This window comes from Arvicola amphibius, chromosome 6 (genome assembly GCF_903992535.2).
Source record: "Arvicola amphibius chromosome 6, mArvAmp1.2, whole genome shotgun sequence".
Classification (NCBI taxonomy): Eukaryota; Metazoa; Chordata; class Mammalia; order Rodentia; family Cricetidae; genus Arvicola; species Arvicola amphibius.
The window spans coordinates 16,633,158-16,653,981 of NC_052052.2; the positions used below are offsets into that span (position 1 = coordinate 16,633,158).

The 20,824-nt window shown below is 48.2% G+C and overlaps 1 protein-coding gene and 1 pseudogene across 1 annotated transcript; both read left to right on the forward strand.

The window, feature by feature from the left end:
- Positions 1-13,218: 13,218 nt before the first annotated feature.
- Positions 13,219-15,311, forward strand: LOC119817182 (annotated as a pseudogene).
- Positions 15,312-16,248: 937 nt separating this feature from the next.
- Positions 16,249-20,017, forward strand: Rpl11 (ribosomal protein L11). Its single transcript, XM_038333829.1, has 6 exons — positions 16,249-16,323; positions 17,039-17,189; positions 18,002-18,108; positions 18,428-18,559; positions 19,568-19,678; positions 19,947-20,017. Exons 1-6 carry the CDS (start codon positions 16,318-16,320, stop codon positions 19,974-19,976), a joined length of 537 nt encoding a protein of 178 aa, XP_038189757.1. The 5' UTR covers positions 16,249-16,317; the 3' UTR covers positions 19,977-20,017.
- Positions 20,018-20,824: the final 807 nt, after the last annotated feature.

Genomic DNA, 20,824 nt, shown 5'->3' on the forward strand with positions numbered 1-20,824 from the left:
TACAATATTCTGTCTGTGTGTGTGCCTGCAGGCCAGAAGAGGGCGCCAGACCCCATTACAGATGGTTGTGAGCCACCATGTGGTTGCTGGGAATTGAACTCAGGACCTCTGGAAGAGCAGGCAATGCTCTTAACCGCTGAGCCATCTCTCCAGCCCCTCTCACCCATTTCTTTATCTAACTGAAGACCCCCAGTAGAAGGTGAGCTCCATAAGGGCAGAGCTGATTTTTTATCTTGAACCCTTTTATTCAGAACACTTCCTGGTCATAGCAGAACACTTCCTGGTCACAGCAGAACACTTCCTGGTCATGGCAAGTGCTGGATGGGTGAACAACCAAGAAGCTGCTCGCTCACACCTGCTGGGTTGTCCTAGGAAGGATTTGTTGTTGTTTTTCGAGACGGGGGTTTCTCTGTGTATCTCTGGCTGTCCTGGAACTCATATGTGTGCACATGTGTGCATATGGCTACACTTTGGCCTTTACATGGATGTTAGGATTTGAACTCCAGTCCCCCTCCTTGCATAGTGAGCATTCTTACTCGCTGAGCTAGTGAGCCCCAGGGGTCCTCATTCTTGCAAGGCAAGCCCTTTACTTGACTGAGCCATCTTCCTAGCTCTATTTTTGTTTTATTGAAAAAGGTCTCTTTATGTAGCCCTGGCTGTCTTGAAACTCACTATGTAGACCAGGCTGGCCTCAAACTCACTGAGATCTCCTGCTTCTGCTTCATGAGTGCTGGGATTAAAGATGTGCACCACCACATCTGTCTCCTATTCCTGTTATTTTAAAATATTATTTTCTTTCTATTTAGCCACTTTATTTTTTGGCGTGGGGGGGGGGTGGGTTTCAAGACAGAGTTTCTCAGTGCAGCCCTGGCTGTCCTGGAACTCACTTTGTAGACTATGCTGGCCTGATCAGAGATCCCCCTGCCTCTGCCTCCCAAGTGCTGCGATGAAAGGTGTGTGCCACCACTGCCCGACTCTTTATAATTGTTTAAGACGCATTTACTCTATTATTTTATGTGCACTTGCGTTTGCCTGCATGCATGTTTGTGTACCACGCATGTGCCTGGGGCCCACAAAGGACAGAAGTGGGCACTCAATCTCCTGGAACTGGAGTAACAGATGTTTGTGAGCTGTGATGTGGGTGCTGGGGATGGAACCCAGGTCCTCTGGAAGAGCAGCCAGCGCTCTTAACACTGAGCCAGGTCTCCAGCCTCTATTACTGTTGTAGTCATGTAGTCAAGCTGATCTCAGGCTTCTGTGTAGTCAAGAATGACCCTGAACAACTGATCCTCCTGCCTCCAACACCTGAGTGCCGGTGCCATAATGGTACCATTGTTATTTATTTATTTATTTTTATCACAGCACATCTGGGTGTTCATAGGAAGATATAAAATATCATCTTTGAGAAGGTCAGGAAAACAACGTAAGCACTTATCTATGCAGATTCACGCTCCCTCTGCAGTTCCAGGCCAAAAGGTAGAGTTCAGTCCTTGAACACAGACCTGGGTCATGACCTTTCCTTTGGGGACCTGGCAAGAGAGAGAAGGATGAGAGAGACATAAGGAAATGGCCATGCTAGTCACCACCTGGCCGCTGACATGTGTCAGGTCATGTGGTACACAAAACAGGACACTCTCAGCCTCTGCTCTCAGGTTCATTCCAAGAAGGCAGGGAGGCTGATACCCATCAAACAGCCGCCCTCCTCCCCAGCCGTTAATCGGGAGTCATGGAAAGGGTTAAGAAGAGAAGGCACAGAGTGGTGAGATCAATGCTGGTAGGGAGGTCAGATGAAAATTGATTTAGCAGTCCCTTCCCTGTGGCCACTTCCCTGGACCTGATGAAGTGGGTCACAGCTCCCCTGGTGGACGGAAATAAAATGACAGCCCACCCGGTACCTTGGTAGCGCTTCAGAGCACTGGATGCAAAGCTTGAATCCTGCCTTGCCGAGGCTTGTGCCTTCACCGGCTCCTTTAATGCTCTAACCTTTAACCCTGCGCTCAGTGCTGTGGGCACGCTCGCTTTACAGGCCAGGAAACTGGGGCTCAGAGAGGAGCTGTTGGGATGGGGATCAGCCAGCCTGGACCCTCGCCTGACTTCCAACCACAGTGCCAGCTCCTCCTTCAGTCGGGTACTAGACTAGAGGTTGGCTAAGTTAAGAAGGGGACTGGCTGGGACTGAATCCTAAGAGCCACGGGGCCACTGGTCTCAGCTGTGGGGAGGACCCGGACATCATTACAGCAGAGTGGGGCGCATGCTCCTAGGAGGGCGTGGGCAAGGAGCTTTTCAGAGAGAACACCTAGGGGAAGAAAGAAACCAGAGCGGGGAGAGACCGTGATGTGCCTGTGTTTGGGGGGTGGGGAGCAGACAAAGTCACAGCCAAGGCTAAAGGCAGGGGGATGAGGCAAGAGCATCAGGGCTCTGGGCAGTCCCCAGCTAGATTTAACAGGCAGCTGGTGGGTGGGGTGCATTGAACAAATGATGTATCCCGCTTGAGTAATAGGGTGATGTTAGTTTGCATTCACTGATTCAGTAAAGCTTTGGTCAGGTTCTGACCAAAGTGATGAGAACACAGGAAAAGATGGGAGCACACTGGGGAGAGGAGAGAGAGAGAGAGAGAGAGAGAGAGAGAGAGAGAGAGAGAGAGAGAGAGGAGGAAGAGAAGGAGGAGGAGGAAAAGGAGGAGGAGGAGGAGGAGGAAGAGAAGGAGGAGGAAGAGGAGGAGGAGGAAAGAAGGAGGAGGAGGAAGAGGAGGAGGAAGAGGAAAGACAATAAAGACATAAAGGCTTGGTTAGTGATGGAGGTAAGGAGCCGGTGAGAGTGGCCAAGCAGCAGCAACACTTGGGCAAATCTTCTGTGACTAGCCTCAAACTCCCTGTGCAGCCCAGGCTGACCTTGGACTCCTGATCCTCCTGCCTCCACCTCCCCTGTGCTGGGGAGGTGTGTGCCACTCCACGCAGCCTGAGAAACAGGATTTTGTAACCAAAGCTCGGGCCCAGCTTGGTAAACTTCCTGAAGATCGTGTAATTGCATGTTTAAAATGAACAAATGTTGTGTTCTATAAATTCTACCTTGTTATTGTTTTTAAAATACACCTGGGGAGGCAGAAGAGATGGCTCGGTGGCTGAAGAGAGCTTTGTGCTCATGGAAAGGACCCCAGTTGGGCCCAGCACTCATCCTAGGGTCTCACAGCCACCTGAAATCTAGCTCCGGGGATCCCACACCCTCTCCTGACTTCTGAGGGACGCTTGCTCTCGTGTGCACATTCTCTCTTCCCCACACATTACACATAATTTAAATTAAAAAATTTTTTTTTTAAAAAAAAACACAACTGGGGTTAAGAAAACATGAAGTCTCAGTTTTCCCAGAAGCTCTGAATCTCAGAAGGGAGAATATTCCAGATGGAGGGTGAGAGAGAAACCAGGCTCTTGGCGGGAGGGGCTGGCCTCACAGTTGGACTGTTTGGACTCTGCATTGACTTGACTCTTGCTCCAGGAGGTTGCCTGTGCATTCTGGAGCAAATATCTCCATCCTAGGAAGAAGGCCAGCCTCACTTTTCAGATGGGGAAACTGAGGCTCAGAGGGGTCAAGCAGTTTACCCAGACTCATGACCATTAAAGGGTAGAAACAGAGAGAGTTACAGTTCAGGGTTGTCTGCTCTAGCGCCTGGGCTCTGAGATGTCCTTGCTCAGGATCCCGTGCTAATCACGCGTCGGCGCTTCGCTGGCGCCACCTGCTGGCCACTTGAGGGAAGCTCCAGCTTCTAGCTGTGCCCTCCCTTAATAGCCTCTCTCCTCCCTTCCAGTGTTTTCTGCCTACATCTCCCAGAGGCTTGTAGTCAGGAACAGATGTCTAGCTTCATCTTCGCAACAAGGAGACCAAGAGACTTCTCAAAGATGACCCAGAGAAGCGGAGGGAGACCCAGGTGTACTGCAACCACCCACCTATGCAGTTTGGAGCCAGTCCTTCTGTGGGTTTATTACATCCCAGGCAATGTGTTTGCTGGCACAGGGGCTTACTATGCAGCAGGTCAACGGTCCCCCTCATATATTCGTGTGTGTGTGTGTGTGTGTGTGTGTGTGTGTTTGCATGTGTGTATGTACGCGTGCGTGTGTGTCTGCTTCGCTTTTACCCTTTACCCAACTGAAAACAAAACCCAAACAATTTGCTTTAACCAACTGTGAGTCGTTTGGGGTGTGGCTGGGTGGCAACTCACTTGCTCATCATGTGCAAGACCCTGAATTCAGTCTGTAGCAACAAAAAAAAAATAATAATGGGTAAGTACGTGAGTTAGGAACCATTAGTGCCAAGCAAGAAATGATAGTAAGAAATAATTAATAAGAAAACCGACGGAGGGTCTGGACAGACAGCTCAGCGGGTAAAGGTGCTTTCTTCTACCAAGCCTGACTACTGAATTTAACCTCCCCAGGCCTAAATGATGGAAAGAGGAAAGCCACTCACCAAAATTGTCTTCTGAACTCTGCATGCTTGTACAGTATTCGTGTGCCCAGAAACATACACACACCACGCACAAATAAATGCAGAAAGGAAATTTCAAAAGGTCAATAGAAGATAATCAATAGAAAAAAAATAATAATAAGGGTTGGCAAGATGGCTGAGCCAGTAGAGACACTTCCCACCAAGCCTGATGACCAGACTTCCGTCCCTGGGACCTACGTGGTGGAGGGAGAGACCTGTGTCCCTCAAGTTGTCCTCTGACTGCCACACTCACACTCTGGGACATGCAGCAACTTGGGAGGGGGGTCCTCTCACTGTTTCTCCCTCCAGGCACTCTGTCTCTCTGTCCCTCACCCCTTCGTCTGTCTTCAGCCCCCTTGCAGACCAGCTCGTCACTGTACTCAGTGTTCCTGGCTGGATATAGTCACCAACAGCCCTCCTTCTCTCCTTCCTCCCCTAACTACCTGTGCTGATTTAGTAACTGACCCTGAATCTACTAGCTTCCCATCAGGGCTAAAGTCTCCAGACCCATTTCCCTAAGTGGCTCTACAGAACTTTCTGTGAGACTGAACATATCCTGTGCCTGTTGTGTTTGGTGTGGAAATGTAGCTACTGGTAACCAGGCAAATGCCTGCAATCCCAATACTTATGAGGCTGAGGCTGAGGCAGGAGGATTTCGAGTTCTAGGAAAGCCTGGGAAGAGCCTGTCAGCCTGGTACCTGAGGAGGCCAGAAGAGAGCAAAGAAGCCTCCAGGAGCTGGAGTTAGAGATGGTTGTAAATGCGCACGCTTTTAATCCCAGCACCGGGGAGGCGGAGGCAGGCAGATCTCTGAGTTCAAGACCAGCCTGGTCTACAGAGAGCATTTCAGGACAGTCAGGGAAACACAGAAAACAGAAAAAGAAAGAGAGTGGGAGTAGGAGAAAGGAAGAAAGGAAGGGAGGGAGGGAAGGAGGGAGGGAGGAAGGAAGAAAGAAAACTGGGCTGCTTTTGGAGACTATGCTTGGTCTAAATGGCCTATATTGTCCCAGCAGCTTAAGGAAAGACTCTTTAAGGCTGGAGAGATGGCTCAGTGGTTAAGAGCACTGGCTGCTCTTCCAAAGGTCCTGAGTTCAATTCCCAGCAACCACATGGTGGCTCACAACCATCTGTAATGAGATCTGGCGCCCTCCTCTGGCATGCGGGCACAAAGGCAGAACGTTGTATACATAATAAATAAATAAATCCTTAAAAAAGAAGAAGAAAAGTCCCTCTTATTTTCATGAGCCAGGGTCTCTCATTGGCCCCGGTGTTCAGCAATTTGGCTATTCAACAAGCCCTGTATAGCCACCTCCCCAGTCCAGGAGTTATAGGCACACACCACTGGTCCTCACGCTTGCCAAGCAAGTATTTTACTGGCTAAGCTGTCTCCCCAGCATCTCTCTGCTTGTTTGTTTGGTTTTGTTAACAGAGGGCGTCAGGTTACCGTGGTCAAATTTAAACTCCTGATCCTCCTGCCCCCACCTCCCAAAGTACTGGGATTACAGTCCTGGCTTGCACTGCCCCACCCAATTGAAATACCAGAATTCCATGCTAGCAATCTTTTGAAAAATTTTCAATCTAATGAGTGAAAATGTATTGCTTTTCTGTTCCCCTGGGTACCAGTGAGACTATACATTGTTTTTGTTTTGTTTTGTCTTCTGTGTGTTTATTGAGACTGCAAGATCATTGTTACAGGCATTGCTTATGTGTGTCCTTCCCCCATTTTGCTTCTAGGTAGGTGGCTTTTTATTTATTTATTTTTAATCAATATGTAGGGCCTATTTGGATGTAAGGGTTTCTCTGTGTAGCCCTGACTGTCCTGGAAGTTGCTTTGTAGACCAGGCTGGCCTTGAATTCACTGAGATCTGCCTGCCTCTGCCTCCTAAGTGCTGGGATTAAAGGTCTGTGCCACCACCATGAGTTTTTTGATGGTTTCCAAGCTGTGCTGCTTCGGGATGGGGGATGGGAAGAGGAGACCAACCAGAGAGGAACCCAAGTTCCACCTCCACCCCAGCTTGCTCAGCCTTGCACATAGTGTTATTTGACGACTGGGTCTGCGGCTAAGACATGAATGAGAATCTGACTCCTGCTCTCTGGAGGCAGAGGCAGGCGGATCTCTGTGAGTTCAAGACCAGCCTGGTCTACAGAGCGAGTTCCAGAAATGGCTCCAAAGCTACACAGAGATATCCTGTCTCAAAGAAAACTTGTTGTGGGGCTGGAGACATGGCTCAGAGGTTAAGAGCATTGCCTGCTCTTCCAAAGGTCCTGAGTTCAATTCCCAGCAACCACATGGTGGGTCACAACCATCTGTAATGATGTCCGGTGCCCTCTTCTGGCCTGCAGGCAGACACACAAACAGAATATTGTATACATAATAAATAAATAAATAACTAAAAAAAAAAAAAGAAAAGAAAACTTGTTGTCATGCAGCAGGGTGATAGCGCACACCTTTAATCCCAGCACTCAGAAGGCAGAGGCAGGTGCATCTCTGTGAGTTTGAGGCCAGCCTGCTTTACAGAGTGAGTCCAGGACAGTCAGGGCTACATTGTGAAATTCTGTCTTGAAAAACAACAACAAGAACAGCAGCAGCAGCAGCAGCAAAAGAATTATTAAAGCGGGACTGTGAGAGGGCTCAGTGGTTAAGAGCACTGGCTGTTCTTCCACTGGACCTGGGTTCCATTCCCAGGGTGTTTTACTGTAGTAATAGAGACGGAAAAAACAGGATTCCTTAGACTAAGGGACCTGTCGAAGGGCAGGACAAACCCAGAACTCTAATGTAATCAGCCCTCTTTTCCCCAATGGCCAACTTTCTGGAACCAGGCTTGGCTCTAGGCAGACAACCTAGTCTTTAGGAACCCACAGTGTGGCTTGTTACAGAACTAATGGGGAACCTCCTTCAGCCAATGGCCTTTGAGAAGCTGGAACAGATTGGGCATGGCCTTGGTTACCAAAATGCCCCCACAGGCCCCACCTGCTCGCTCTCTCGCTCTCCCTGCTCGCCACACCTGGATGTTGGATTCCTTTCCTGTTCCTCCTTGTGATCTGTGAGTTCCCCTTTAATAAAGAACACTTTATTATACCATACTCAGAGCTGGTGTGGGATTATTTGATTCACGTCCCCCCCCATCTGACGTGTTCCCCATCATCTGGAGCCCAAAATGTGCCAGTAATATTTAAAGTTTCCAAGAAGAAGATGGGGTCCCACAACAACAACTCCACCTGGTTGATATGATGTTATGATGTTCATAGTGCTACTTTAAGACCGATTTTGGGTAACAGCTACTCAGGATGGCTCCAATTTGGTTAGCTGAAATGGTGCACCTTCTTACAACGTTTTGGCCAGAACTCCAAGTAAAAACTTCAGAAAAACCCTATCAACTACTCAGAGACTATTTGCAATTATACCAGATAGTAATCTTGAAACTTACCCATCATTTTAGTTTTACAGGATACCCTAGAAAAAACATTTCCCCCATGACAACTGGAAGTAATTCTAGAAAACGATGTCCCTTCTCCCAACAAAGTTTGTCTTCAGGGTTAAGGACATCATTTAGGCGTTGATTATAACTGGTATAGGGTTGGGGTTTGGGGTGAAAATTTTGTAGGCTCAGGGATCTCAAAAAAATAAATTGAAGGGGCTGGAGAGATGGCTCAGAGGTTAAGAGCATTGCCTGCTCTTGCAAAGGTCCTGAGTTCAATTCCCAGCATCCACATGGTGGCTCACAACCATCTGTAATGGGGTCTGGTGCCCTCTTCTGGCCTGAAGGCATATACACAGACAGAATATTGTATACATAATAAATAAATAAATATTTTGAAAAAAAGAAATTGAATGGGATAATAGGTAGATTAGTGTGAACTTACACCAATAATAATAATAATAATAATAATAATAGTGAGTAATAGAGTGAACACTAATGAGCTATTATTTATAGACAAGTTAATTGGTATAAGTTCTTGTATATTGATACAAATTCAAATTATATATATTTTTATATTTATTTATTTATTTATTTATTTATTTATTTATTATGTATACAATATTCTGTCTACATGTATGTCTGCAGGCCAGAAGAGGACACCAGATCTCATTACAGATGGTTGTGAGCCACCATGTGGTTGCTGGGAATTGAACTCAGGACCTTTAGAAGAGCAGGCAATGTTCTTAACCACTGAGCCATCTCTCCAGCCCCCTCAAATTATATTTGTTATATTGAATCTTCTCCTATTTCTATTTACGATATTTGTATACCTATGCAAAGTTATTTTGTCAGATTGTATGCATGTATGTTTCTACCTCTATTAAAGACATTTTGTATATTTTGTACAATTTTAGGATATATTAACCATATTATATTATACATTTCTACCTCTGATCAAGAGACTTATACATTGTTTAAATTTTGAGGTTATTGTCCTCATTTGCTACAGAGTTGTTTAAAGATTGTTTAATATTCTAATATAAAGTTTTAGTCTTTAAGTTATATAGGTATTGAGCATTATAGTTCAATAATCATCCATGTTTGTCATACTAATCAGGTTCTTTAAATACATAAAGATTGTATTCTGCATAGATAGGCAATCTTCAACTACTTCAAAGAACTGTAGAATACGGCATTTAAATACTTAGGGTTTTGTTGATGTGACACACAATTGCTCCTGGCAGCACTGATCTATTCCTGAGAGAATTTGAACACTGAAGACACTTCATTTGGAAATTGTTTTCTTCTTGGCAAAACTGTCCATGCTTCAACCACTGACAAAATGCATGGTGTCCAGACTGGACAAGCAGGATACAAGAAAAAAGACTACCAAACCTTGGAAAGATAGGGTAAGATGATTTTGAAATTTTTCCTGCCTCTAAAAATGGTCTGTCAGTTACTCTAGGCCTTAGCCAAAGTTGGTTGCTCCAACGTTGCAAATGAGACTTTCTGTGATTGCCCAGGTAACCAGTTGTCTCTGTCATCTACTGTACATTTTGGAAGCTGCTTAATTGCACTTCCTGCCTACTCAAGTAATATTATCTCCCTTCTCAGGCCTTCGATGGGGTTGAAGACTAGATGGTCATAGTTACTTTCCTCTTAAGACTTAACCAATGGGTGCTGGAGAGATGGCTCAGAGGTTAATAGCATTGCCTTCTATTCCAAAGGTCCTGAGTTCAATTCCCAGAAACCTCATGGTGGCTCACAACCATCTATAATGGGGTCTGGTGCCCTCTTCTAGACTGCAGGCATACACACAGACAGAATATTGTATACATAATAAATAAATAATTAATTAAAAAAAGACTTAGCCAAGCCATTTCAAATACAAGACTTAGACTCCTTAGGCTAAAATAATTATTAAAGCATTTACTATATGTTTCTTGCTTACTATTGTTTATGCTGGTTGTAATTCTAATTTTTATACTTGATATCTGTCCTTATTGTATGTAGTTTTGTATTGGTTTTGGAACTCTGTTATTTAGGCAAAAGGGGGAGGTGATAGAGAACCTCCTTCAACCAATGACCCACCTTCTTTCGGTCCTTTTTCTGCTTTCTTCAACCTTTCCTAGCTTTAGAGTCCCCTGCTCCGCTCCACAAAACTCTTGTCCTGATTGACAAATGAGATATTTGCTCTGCTCAGGAGCTGCCAGTAAGAACCAGTTAAGATAGCTGAGCCAGGCTTGTTGTGGTTCCATCTACTGACCCTTCTTTAGGATCTTCCCACGTCTGTCCTACTTGCCCTCTCAGGGAGGCTGTGTGCTCCATCCACGCCTCAGCACCAAGGACAGTGCTCAGGCAACATTCAGAGTCTCAGGCGGTGATTGAACAAACTTGCTATCTGTGGCTATTCTAGATATTGCCTGGGATCACTGGACCCTGTGCATCAGAAAACTCAGAGATAATTGTTTTGTTGGGAATTTATTCTAATTAATATATCTAGGATATATTCGAAGATTTATCAACCGATAAGCTTAGAACAATTTTTAGTAACATCAAAAATAAGGAGTCATAGCCGGGCGGTTGTGGTGCATGCCCTTAATCCCAGCACTCGGAAGGCAGAGGCAGGCGGATCTCTGTGAGTTCCAGGCCAACCTGGTCTACAAGAGTTAGTTCCATGACAGGAACCAAAGCTACACAGAGAAACCCTGTCTGGAAAAAACAAACAAAAAACAAGAAATGAAGACGGGGCAGGATGCCTGAAGGATCCCCAACCCCTTCTTCTCTGAACTCCCAGCCGCCAGTGCTTGGCTGTGGAAGCAACGGGACATGGGGAAAGGATAGCTGGGAGGTGAATAGAGTGCTCTATCTCCCTTCCCCAAAAAAGGTTATTTGCCTCTACCTCCCAAGCCCTGGGATTATAGACACATGATATCACATCCAGTCTTCTAGTTCTGGGCATGTGCCCTGGTTTGCCTTAATTGTCAACTTGAGACAGCCTACAAGTCACCTTAGAGGGAGAAGCCTCAATTGAGGAAATTACCTAAATCCAGCTGGTCTGTGGGCTTGCGTGGGAGGGTTGTCTTCATCATTAAGGGATGCAGGTTGGCTCATCCCACTGTGGGTGGGTCCATTCCCTAGGCAGGTGGTCCTGGGCTACATAATAAAGCTAGCTAAGTGTGATGCTGAGAAAGAACCAGCAAGCTGCATTCCTCCATGGCTTCTGTTTCAGGCTCTTGCCTTGAGTCCCTGTTTTTGAGTTTCCCTTGATGTAATTCTGTAAGACATTAGATGAAATAAATCCTTTCCTACCTGAAGTAGCTTTCGGTCATTGTGTTTGATCTCAGCAGTAGGGTGAACGTAAAACAGGGTGGAACCCAAGGCTTTGTATGTGATAGGCAAGTGTTCTACCAACCAAGCTACATCCCCAACTATATTTTTTTGTTTGAATTATTTATTTATTTTGGTTAACGTGGCACATGTAGGTGCAATACCATGCTTGTGGAAGCCAGAAGATAGCTGCAGGGGTTGGTTCTCTCCTCCTACCATGTGAGTTCTGGAGCTCAAACTAAGGTCACTTGGCGGGAGACTCGGTTTTCTCTAGTACATTCTCATTGGTAAATTACCCAATTCCAAGTGGTCAGCCCTACACACAGAGACATATGAGCAACACTAGATGGACTCAGTGTGTTAAATACACACACACACACAAAAATAATAATAATAATTGAAGAGGAGGTCACAAGTTTGAAAGGAAATAGGGATGTGGGTTGTGGAGAAGAGGTGGGAGTAGAGATTGATATCAATACAGGGCTCATGTAGGAAATTCTTTAACGCTCATTAATTAATTACACTTAGCTATTATGTATAAGTTGCATGTGCCATGGCAGGTATGTGATGGTTACAAGACAACTTTGTGAGGTTGGTTCTCTCCTTCCACCTTTACATGGGTTCTGGGGACTGAACTCAGGTCACCGAGCTTGCCTGGAAAGAACTTTACCTGCCTTGCGAGCCCCACTCCAAGTCTTGAAGAAGCACCTCCCTGTTCTGATCTGGCCATCAGCACTCGAAGGCAGAGGCTCAGAGGCAAACCTTTCCTCTTGGCTCTCGGCCATCCCTGCAGCTTCCCAGAAGAGCCCTCTCCACTGCCTGTGTAGAACACGGAAAGGCTGGGGGCTTCTGTCTCTGCTGTGTAGGTTAGAAAGGAGGATTGGATCAGCAGAAGGGAGATGCCTGGCTCTTTTTCAAGCCATATGTGTCCTTCTTTGCCCGTGCATTCCTGTTAGAGGAGCTGGCTGACTCGAGGCCTGGCATGTGGATCCTGGTGGTCCTTATCCTTCCGTTCAGCTGCTGAGAAGTCCATGTGACCCTGGGGTGTGGTCCCATGGTCTGCAACTGATGCTCTTGTCTCAGATGCATCTAACAAGCCATCTCCCCCTCCCTCTCTTTCTCTCCATGTCCTCTCCTTTTTAGACATCATGTCTAATACTTCTTTTGGAGGGTGGGAGTGGCTTGGAGATAGTAGGTTTGTATTAACCATAAAGGTAATGACTTACACAATTCACGAAATTTTCACAGTAACCTTTGACACAGAGGAACCCATTTCATACAAGGGGAAAACTGAGGCTGAAAACATTTAATTAGCAACTAGCTGGTTGAAACAAACCCACACACACACCTGCCTGTGTTCACAGCTCAGGATTCTATTTTTAAATTTTACTTATTACTTATTAGTTTATGTACATGAGTGCTTTTCCTGCACCTATATCCTTGCACACGTGTGTACCTGATGTCCTTCGAAGGAAGAAGAGGGCATCAGGTCCACTGGAGCTGGAGATACAGATAGTTGCGAACCTCCATATGGTTGTTGGGAATCAAACCCAGGTCCTCTATAAGAAGAACAAGGAACAAGTAATCATCTCTTCAGCTCGGGATTCTTTTTTTTTTTTTTGAGACAGGGTTTCCTCTGTAGCTTTGGAGCCTGTCCTGGAACTAGCTCTTGTAGAGCAGGCTGGTCTCGAACTCACAGAGATCCACCTGCCTCTGCCTCCCGAGTTCTGGGATTAAAGGCATGTGTCATCACCACCAGCCAGCTCAGGGCTCTTAAACTGTTAATTACTGTGATTTGTATAATGCCTATGTTAACATTGTTACATTATAAATTGACTATAGGAGAAGCAGAGGTGAAGGCCCCATTGCAGAAAGTACACTGGGACTGCCTGCTACCCGGCCTTGCCGATCCGGGAGCCCCTCAGTTGGGGAGTTTGTTTGTTGTTGTTGTTGTTGTTGTTGTTTTGTTTTAAAATCATATCAATTATCAACATGGGGCGAAGATCAACATCTTCCACCAAGAGTGGGAAGCCCCACTGACCAAGCTCTAAAGGAAACCTGGAAAAAGGGAATTGACAAAGAACGAAAACCAAGCATGATGTTCGGAGCTGTGGTTTCGGAGACAAAAATCCTGTACAGGTCATCTGGGACATGGAGACACTAAATGGAATGGAGTTTAATCCAAGGTTTTTTTTCGGAGAAAGTACCGAAAGACAAGCGCTAAACGCTGCGGGAAACCTTTGAATGAATTCTAAGACTTATTTATGAAAAAAAAGAAAAATCCAGATATTTACAAAGAATTGAGAAAGCTAGAAGCCGAATATGCGCAGAAGAGGTTCAACTGAGCCAATGCTGTTAAGAGAGCACCCCTTTGCCAGACAAGCCGCATGTTCCTTTCAACATCCTGATCATTCCACTTCGCGGTGCCTAGCCACACTCCAGCCTTAAGAAAACCTCGCCGTAGCCGGCGGTGGTGGCGCACGCCTTTAATCCCAGCACTCGGGAGGCAGAGGCAGGTGGATCTCTGTGAGTTCGAGGCCAGCCTGGTCTACAAGAGCTAGCTCCAGGACAGGCTCTAAAGCTGCAGAGAAACCCTGTCTCGAAAAACCAAAAACAAAACAAAAACAAAAAACCTTGGCGTATGGGCCTCCATCTCGGACAGTTTGTATCCTTCTGCTTCTCTGACATGGTGTCCCACGTTTGCCGTCTGGCAGAAAAGCACCAGACCCTCCACCTGGCCCACTTCCTCCTCAAGTTCTGTAGTTGAATGGCCGTAAAGTGGGTTTTGCTCTAGATCTTCGCCCTCGTAGATGAGAAAAGACGTGTTGTATAGTCCAGAACTCGCTCAGCGAGGTCATGACGATGACGCGTCCCGTACCAGTGAAGACCTCGGCGATCCTGAGGACATGGGTCAGGATAAGCCTGACGACAGTACAGATGTCAGTGACACCACAGGTCTGTTGCCTGCCGAGAGTGAGGGGGATGCGTTTGGGCACCGTGATGACAGTGAGCGACACAGCCTTGAGGAGCAGACATCAGGTCTGAGTGTTCCGGTGTGCCTGGAAAATCAGGGAAGAACATGAAGGAGCTGACTCCTCTTCAAGCCAGGATGCTTCGGATGGCAGGTCAGGAAACCCCTGAGGAAGGATCGGAAGTGGAGGAGTTCTCCGAGGATGATGACGACTCTGAGGACTCTGAAGCGGGAAAGCAACCGCAGAAGCCGCATGAAGAGGATTCCCACTCGGATGGCACATCTGCTGCCCCTTCACAGCAGGCTCCTCCCCAGACTGTCCCTCCTTTCCAGATACAAGCACCTCCCATGCCAGGACCACTGCCTCTTGGACAAACGCCCGCCCCACCCTTACGGCCTCCTGGGCCACTTCCCAGGGCTCCTCCATTCCACCGGGGATATCTGGAATCCAAGGGCCTTTACCACGACTTTTAGCTCCAGGGCCAGCACCAGGCCGATCTCCTGGCCCTCCCCCAGGTCCGTCTCCAGGTCTTCCCCCCCCCCCCCGCATCCCCTCCTCGAGGACCCCCGCCAAAGCTACCTCCTCCTGCACCTCCAGGCATCCCTCCTCCTCCTCTCGGCATGATGTGCCCACCCTGGGTGCCTCCTCTCGAACCTGCCCTCCCACCCCGGGCTTTTCCCGCCAGCTCCCTTGCCCAACCCGGGGGTGTTGAGTGCCCCACCCAGCCTCATTCAGCGACCCGACTGAAGGCGGACAATGCAAGTGCAGACACTAACCACTAACGAGAAGAAAACCACAGCGACCATCAGTGCCAAGCCCCACATCACCAATCCCAAGGCAGAGGTCAACGGTTTTGTGCCCACTGCACTGAGAGAGCTCCGGGAGGATAAGGGGGTTACTGCTGTCCCCCAAAGGAGGTCAGAGGGTGACTCCGCTGTGCCTGTTGCCAAAGCACCCTCCAGATCTGGTCTTTCTGTTCCTGTCCCAGTCCAAACTAAAGACGCTGTTTTTGAAGGGTTCGTGAAGGAGATGAAGGGCTGCTGTGACAGCTTCTCGTGCTGGGACAGGCTGCTGCCTAGAGCACTGGTCTGTGGAACAAGAGGCTCTTGGTAGACGCAGTGAAGAGCAGTGTCCACCGTCGGGGTTTCCAACTTCAGTCTGGGGCCTCCTTGACTTGCTGGGGTTCCCTGCCTGCACAGGGCTCTTCTCTACAATAGACCAGGACGGGAAGCTCTGCTACTGAAACACGTTCCCTAGGACGCCACCATTCAGCCCCTTTCTTCCCCTCTCCATTTTGGGAATTACATCAGAGAGGTCTTAGTTATTTGTTGACTCTGACTCTCCGCTATTGGCACTGGAGTAGAGATTTCTGGGGGGGGGGGGGGAGTAAGGTTTATTTCATCTCGTCTTTTGTGTATGAGTTATTTTTAATATTTTCCTGTAAATATTCTGTAACATTTTACTTGTAGTGAAATGGATTACAATGTCATTTCCTATTTCCAAGCAGAATATGTGGAAAGGAAATGTACAGTTCCCGGATTAAAGTCATTTCTCACGACCTAACCTCTGAGTGTTTCATGGAGAAATAAAATGTTTCATACCAATAATCAAATAAATTGACTATAATCTGTACCATTAATTTATTTTTAAATTTTTGCTTATTTTTATATATATGGGTGTTTTGCCTGCCTATGCCAGAAAGGGGTCTGTCCTGGAACGGGAGGTACAGCCGGTTTTGAGATGCCCTGTGCATGCTGGGAGCCAAACCAAGGTCCTCTGCAAGAAGGACCTTCTCGCTAGCCCAGTGCCCAGCTGGTTTAATGAACCTTGGGCGGTGTCATCGCTCAAGAACCACCAGGTCCTGAGACTGTTCACGGAGTCACGGATTCTAGGACAAACAAGTCTACCTGGTTTTCAAAAGCATTAAACAATCCAAGACCTGGTCTTGCTCCGGAGATGACTGCAGTTCCCAGGACTGTCCACTAGAAGACGCTGCGCCGTGACAGCCGTGCCGCTCTTCCTCACTCCCATCTCGTTTGCTAGCCCAGCTAAAAAGCCCGCCTCCTAACCCATAAGGCCACGGGGCCGGAAGTTCTGCTCTCTCTTCCTGCCCTCCATCATGTCGGTGAGTATGTGAGAGCTTGCTTTGCCTCCCTTTCATCCGCCTCCATCCGAGGACGGCGGGGCCCACGAGGGCGCTCCTGCCGATGCGCGGAGGAGGTCGGAGCCCGCGATGCTGCTGGCACTGAGACCGGCAGGGCTGTGCGGGCCCCGGGTGCAGGGCTCGCCCGTCACGTCGCCTCCCGGGCTAGGAAGGGATCCAGGTCCACGGCCCCGCGGGCCCCGAGGGTCTGGGGGCAGCAGTGAGCGCGAGCGGAGCCTGCCGAGCTCCGTGTCGGTTCTCAGTCCGGAGCCCTGGAAGCCGCTTGGTGCTGGGGAGCTTCTGCGGGTTCCTGTACTCGGGGCCGGGGACGGCTTCGGAAGGGGGAGGGGAAGTTGCCTAGGCGCGTGCGTCCCGTCGGGTTTTTAGGGTTGAATTGTATTCGTCTCTTGTCTGATTGGCCTTTGATAAGCCGTAGGCCCCGTCACCCTACACGCGGACCCCCGTGGGGTTCAGGCTTGCTCTCTGTATCCGTGTGCCCGCGCGTGGAGGGAAGAGACACACTTCCGAATTGACCCCCCTTCCTGCTTCCTAAGCAGATCGGCTGGGACTTTTCTGAGGGCGTTCGTAGGACTTGGGACGATGGGAATAGATAAGATGCGAACCCGTGGTGAGTTCACTGGCCTCGGCTCGGACGGCCGTGAGGATGCTGACGGCTGTGACACTTTGTCTCTCGCAGCAAGATCAAGGTGAAAAGGAGAACCCCATGCGGGAACTTCGCATCCGCAAGCTCTGCCTCAATATCTGTGTTGGGGAGAGCGGGGACAGACTGACCCGGGCAGCCAAGGTGCTGGAGCAGCTCACAGGCCAGACACCTGTCTTTTCCAAAGGTGAGTGGTGGCAGGCTGGCCGGGGAGGGCTGCCCTTGGTTCGGCTAACCGGAACACCAGCTCAAGCTTTTAAGTAATACCAGTTAGAGTCGGGGTGTGGTATTCGGCCGGCTGGCGGATCCCTGGCTGTGTTGCTCACCTCTGACTGAAGTAGGCTCTCTACCTCAGCTGTGAGTCCCTGTTTTGTGGCAGAGAAGAGCAGGTTATGTTGCATGTGGGACTTGGGTGAACCGTCATGTGGGGTTAGGTACTGTTTCTTAACCTAGTGCAGACAGTGAGCTTGGGCGTGCTGACCTCAGCTCCTCTGTACAGTGGTGACAAGGTGCAGTAAGCTGTTAGAAAACACAGCTTGTATCAAGGTGTGTTCTTGGGACTGTCACCCGGTTGTCACTTGTGTGCTCTGTCCTGGGGATTGAACCCAGGTTCCTGCACACGGGTGCCATGTTTTCTGAGCATACGATGAGCATCTGGGAGTGGCAGCCTACACCAGTAATCCTGTCACCCAGGCTGAAGCAGGAGGATTGCTGCCAGGTAAAGGCTAGGCTGACCTGCATTCGAAATTCTCAGTGAGCATAATAGTTCTCTCTGGCTTGCTCTGGAGACTTTAATGGTATTTCATGTTCTTGGTCCTGAAGTGTGGCTGAGTAGATTAGAGCAGAAAGGTCTGTTCCCTGGGTTAGAGACGAAGTTAACTAACACATTAGAACACCACTTAGAATGTGAGTAGATGCCTGGATCATGGAGCTATGTTTGGGGTAGCAGCGCGTGCTGTGGGGGTGTGACATTACCTGACTCTTTGCCTCTGCCTGCAGCTAGGTACACCGTCAGGTCCTTTGGCATCAGGAGAAATGAAAAGATTGCTGTTCACTGTACTGTCCGCGGAGCCAAGGCAGAAGAAATTCTGGAGAAAGGCCTGAAGGTGAGGCTGGTTCGTGTGTAGATGGCCGCAAAGCAAAGATGGGCTCACGCGCAGCAGTGCTGAGCTGCATTTTGGTTGGTGTTTTAAAGATGCCTATGTGTTCTTTGGGTTTTTTTTTTTTTTCTGCCCTTTGGAATTTGGGGTCATTTGATGGAATCTGTCAGTGGGAGGTGGGTTTTGTTTAGGGGAGGGGATGGCCTGGGCTCCTGGCCAGGTTGCATAGACTTGGCTTGGCTCTGGCCCTTCTGGGTGTTCATTGGAGCATCTATTGGCGTGGCGCTTGAACCTGGTGAATAGTGTGATTGCTGTGTTTTCTCAGGTGCGGGAGTATGAGTTGCGGAAAAATAACTTCTCGGATACTGGGAACTTCGGCTTTGGGATTCAAGAACACATTGATCTGGGCATCAAATATGACCCAAGCATTGGGATCTACGGCCTGGACTTCTATGTGGTATGGCTCCTTATCCTTCACCCAGCTGCCTGGTGGGGGGCTACTACTTCTCTCTGTTAGTCACCGTACTCTCTTGCTGTTGGGACGTTGCTGTGCCTTGTGTCATGTCTGCTCGTGGGTCCCTCTTGGGAGGAAGGGCCTTTTGTGTGTGGCAAGTGTAGAAGTTCAGCTCCACACAACACAGCCTGGTCCCTGCCATTGTGAAGCTTTCTGGGCCTTGGGACTGTGCTGCGCCTTGGGAGTTGGCTGAGCTGGAGCAGCCCTGTCTCCTCCAGTCTTTCCCTGAGGCTTATGGATTCCATGCAGAAGGAATAGAAATAGGTGTGGGCTCAGGTGGGGATTTTCATATGGCGATGGCTTTGCTGCCAGTTTGTCGTTCATAAGAGTAAAGAGGCAGAAGTGAAAGTGAGAAACCCTGGCACCTAAAACTCAGACTCCTAGACATCCGTGAAGGTGAGAACTCCAGAGGCTAGAGCAGCAGAGCTTTGGGGAGTGTTCTGAGCAAACGGGGTAAATATGTGTTTTTCTGTGCTTTGTAGAACGTAAATGTTTCCTCATTGTACATGTTACAGGTTTTGTTTTAAGGCAAAGTCCTTGGTTTGTAGCCCAAGCAGATCTTGAGCTCCATCTAAATCTCCTGTGTGTTAAGATTCCGGGATCTACTGGCACACAGCTGGGTTTATTGTCCTGACCCACACCAAATTTTATTTTTATGTTACGGATGTTTCTACATGTATACATGTGTGTGCCTGGTGCCTGTGGAGGGTAGGGGAATCATAGCCTCATATAGAGACTGGAGTGTACAAGGTAGGGAAGCAGTTGTGGATCCTCAACACGCTTGGCAATGGGTGGGGAAGGAGAAAGGTGGTAAAGGTTCCAGCCTGCCGAGCATATGTGTGTAGTGTAATGTGTTATCCTGCCAACTCAGGGGTGTCCGAGTCCAGTGAGTTTTCAGACACCTTGAAGATGGGTCTCTGGTATGTGTGACTGTTGGTTGTTCTGACACAGGTGCTGGGCAGGCCAGGTTTCAGCATCGCAGACAAGAAGCGCAGGACAGGCTGCATTGGGGCCAAACACAGAATCAGCAAAGAGGAAGCCATGCGCTGGTTCCAGCAGAAGGTAAAACTGATTTATCTCAAGTGAACTGGTGGTGGTGGTGGTGACTGTATTGGGATTGGAGGCTGTGAAGTACAGTGCTGTCTGGTGGGTAGCTTGTTTTAAAGATAGAATATTGGGCAGTTTGTTAAATGATTTCCAGGGTTGGTGGTTGAAAGGAAGGCCCGGGTCTGAGTATAGGTAGCCAGAATCGGAATTTTCAAACGTTAGTCTGTGCTGCCATTCTTGCTGTTGCCTCCTGTTCTGAAAAATACAATCTCTTCTTTTTCAGTATGATGGAATCATCCTTCCTGGCAAATAAATTTTATCCAAAAGGCCAATAAAATTTTTCTCAGAAATGCATGTTACTATTGTGTGTTTGTGAAAGGAGTCTGACCACATTCAAATCCTGGGATCTCAAGCACTTAAGCCTCGAGGAGAATTGCTGTTGGCTTCCTGGACTCCAGTGTTTCCCTGCGGCTCACAGCCAACCATTGTGCTTGCGCACCCTGTGGGTGGGCTGTGACCCGGGTTAAATGGGTTTTGAGAGGTGTGTTGGGGGTTACGGTTTGGATTTAGTTGTAATTAAAGGTGGGTGCAGCGCCTCATGTCCCAGTGAGCGTCCCTCGTTGGTGACTTGATGTGTGGTGAGGGGACTGCAAGTTTCTGGGGTAGTGCTGAAGACTAAATTTTGACTTCGCCGTTCATAATTAAGTTGCTATTAAAATGAGAAGGTTGGGTGTCTGTGTGGAGGAAAGTCTCGTGGACAAATGGTCTGATTTGATTTCCTAGTCCTCCCTTTATTAGTTTTGTTTCCTCCTCAGAAGCAGCAATCCTTAGAACACTGCTAGGCACGTAAGTACAAAAAAGAATTTGTGTTGTGTGTGGAACTTGAAAAGTTGGCTGGCATTTGGCGTAAAGACATCTGTAACCCCTGGGCAGTGGTGGTGCACGCCTCTAATCCCAGCACTTGGGAGGCAGAGGCAGGCGGATCTCTGAGTTCAGGGCCAGACAGCTCTACAAGAGCTAGTTCCAGGACAGGCTCCAAAACTTCAGTGAAATCCTGTCTGGGGAAAAAAAAAAACAGCTGTAACCAGCAGAGTAAGGTTTTGAAGGTTTTGTTTTATTCTCCCCCCCAGATCATTGAAATGCTGATCAGAGGCAGTTGAT

What these genes read in the sequence shown, in the direction of transcription:
- Rpl11 (XM_038333829.1), top strand. An exon ending in TTCTGGAGAAAGGCCTGAAG is followed by an intron (nt 18,109 to 18,427) that starts GTGAGGCTGGTT and finishes GTGTTTTCTCAG; the next exon opens with GTGCGGGAGTATGAGTTGCG. An exon ending in ACGGCCTGGACTTCTATGTG is followed by an intron (nt 18,560 to 19,567) that starts GTATGGCTCCTT and finishes GTTCTGACACAG; the next exon opens with GTGCTGGGCAGGCCAGGTTT.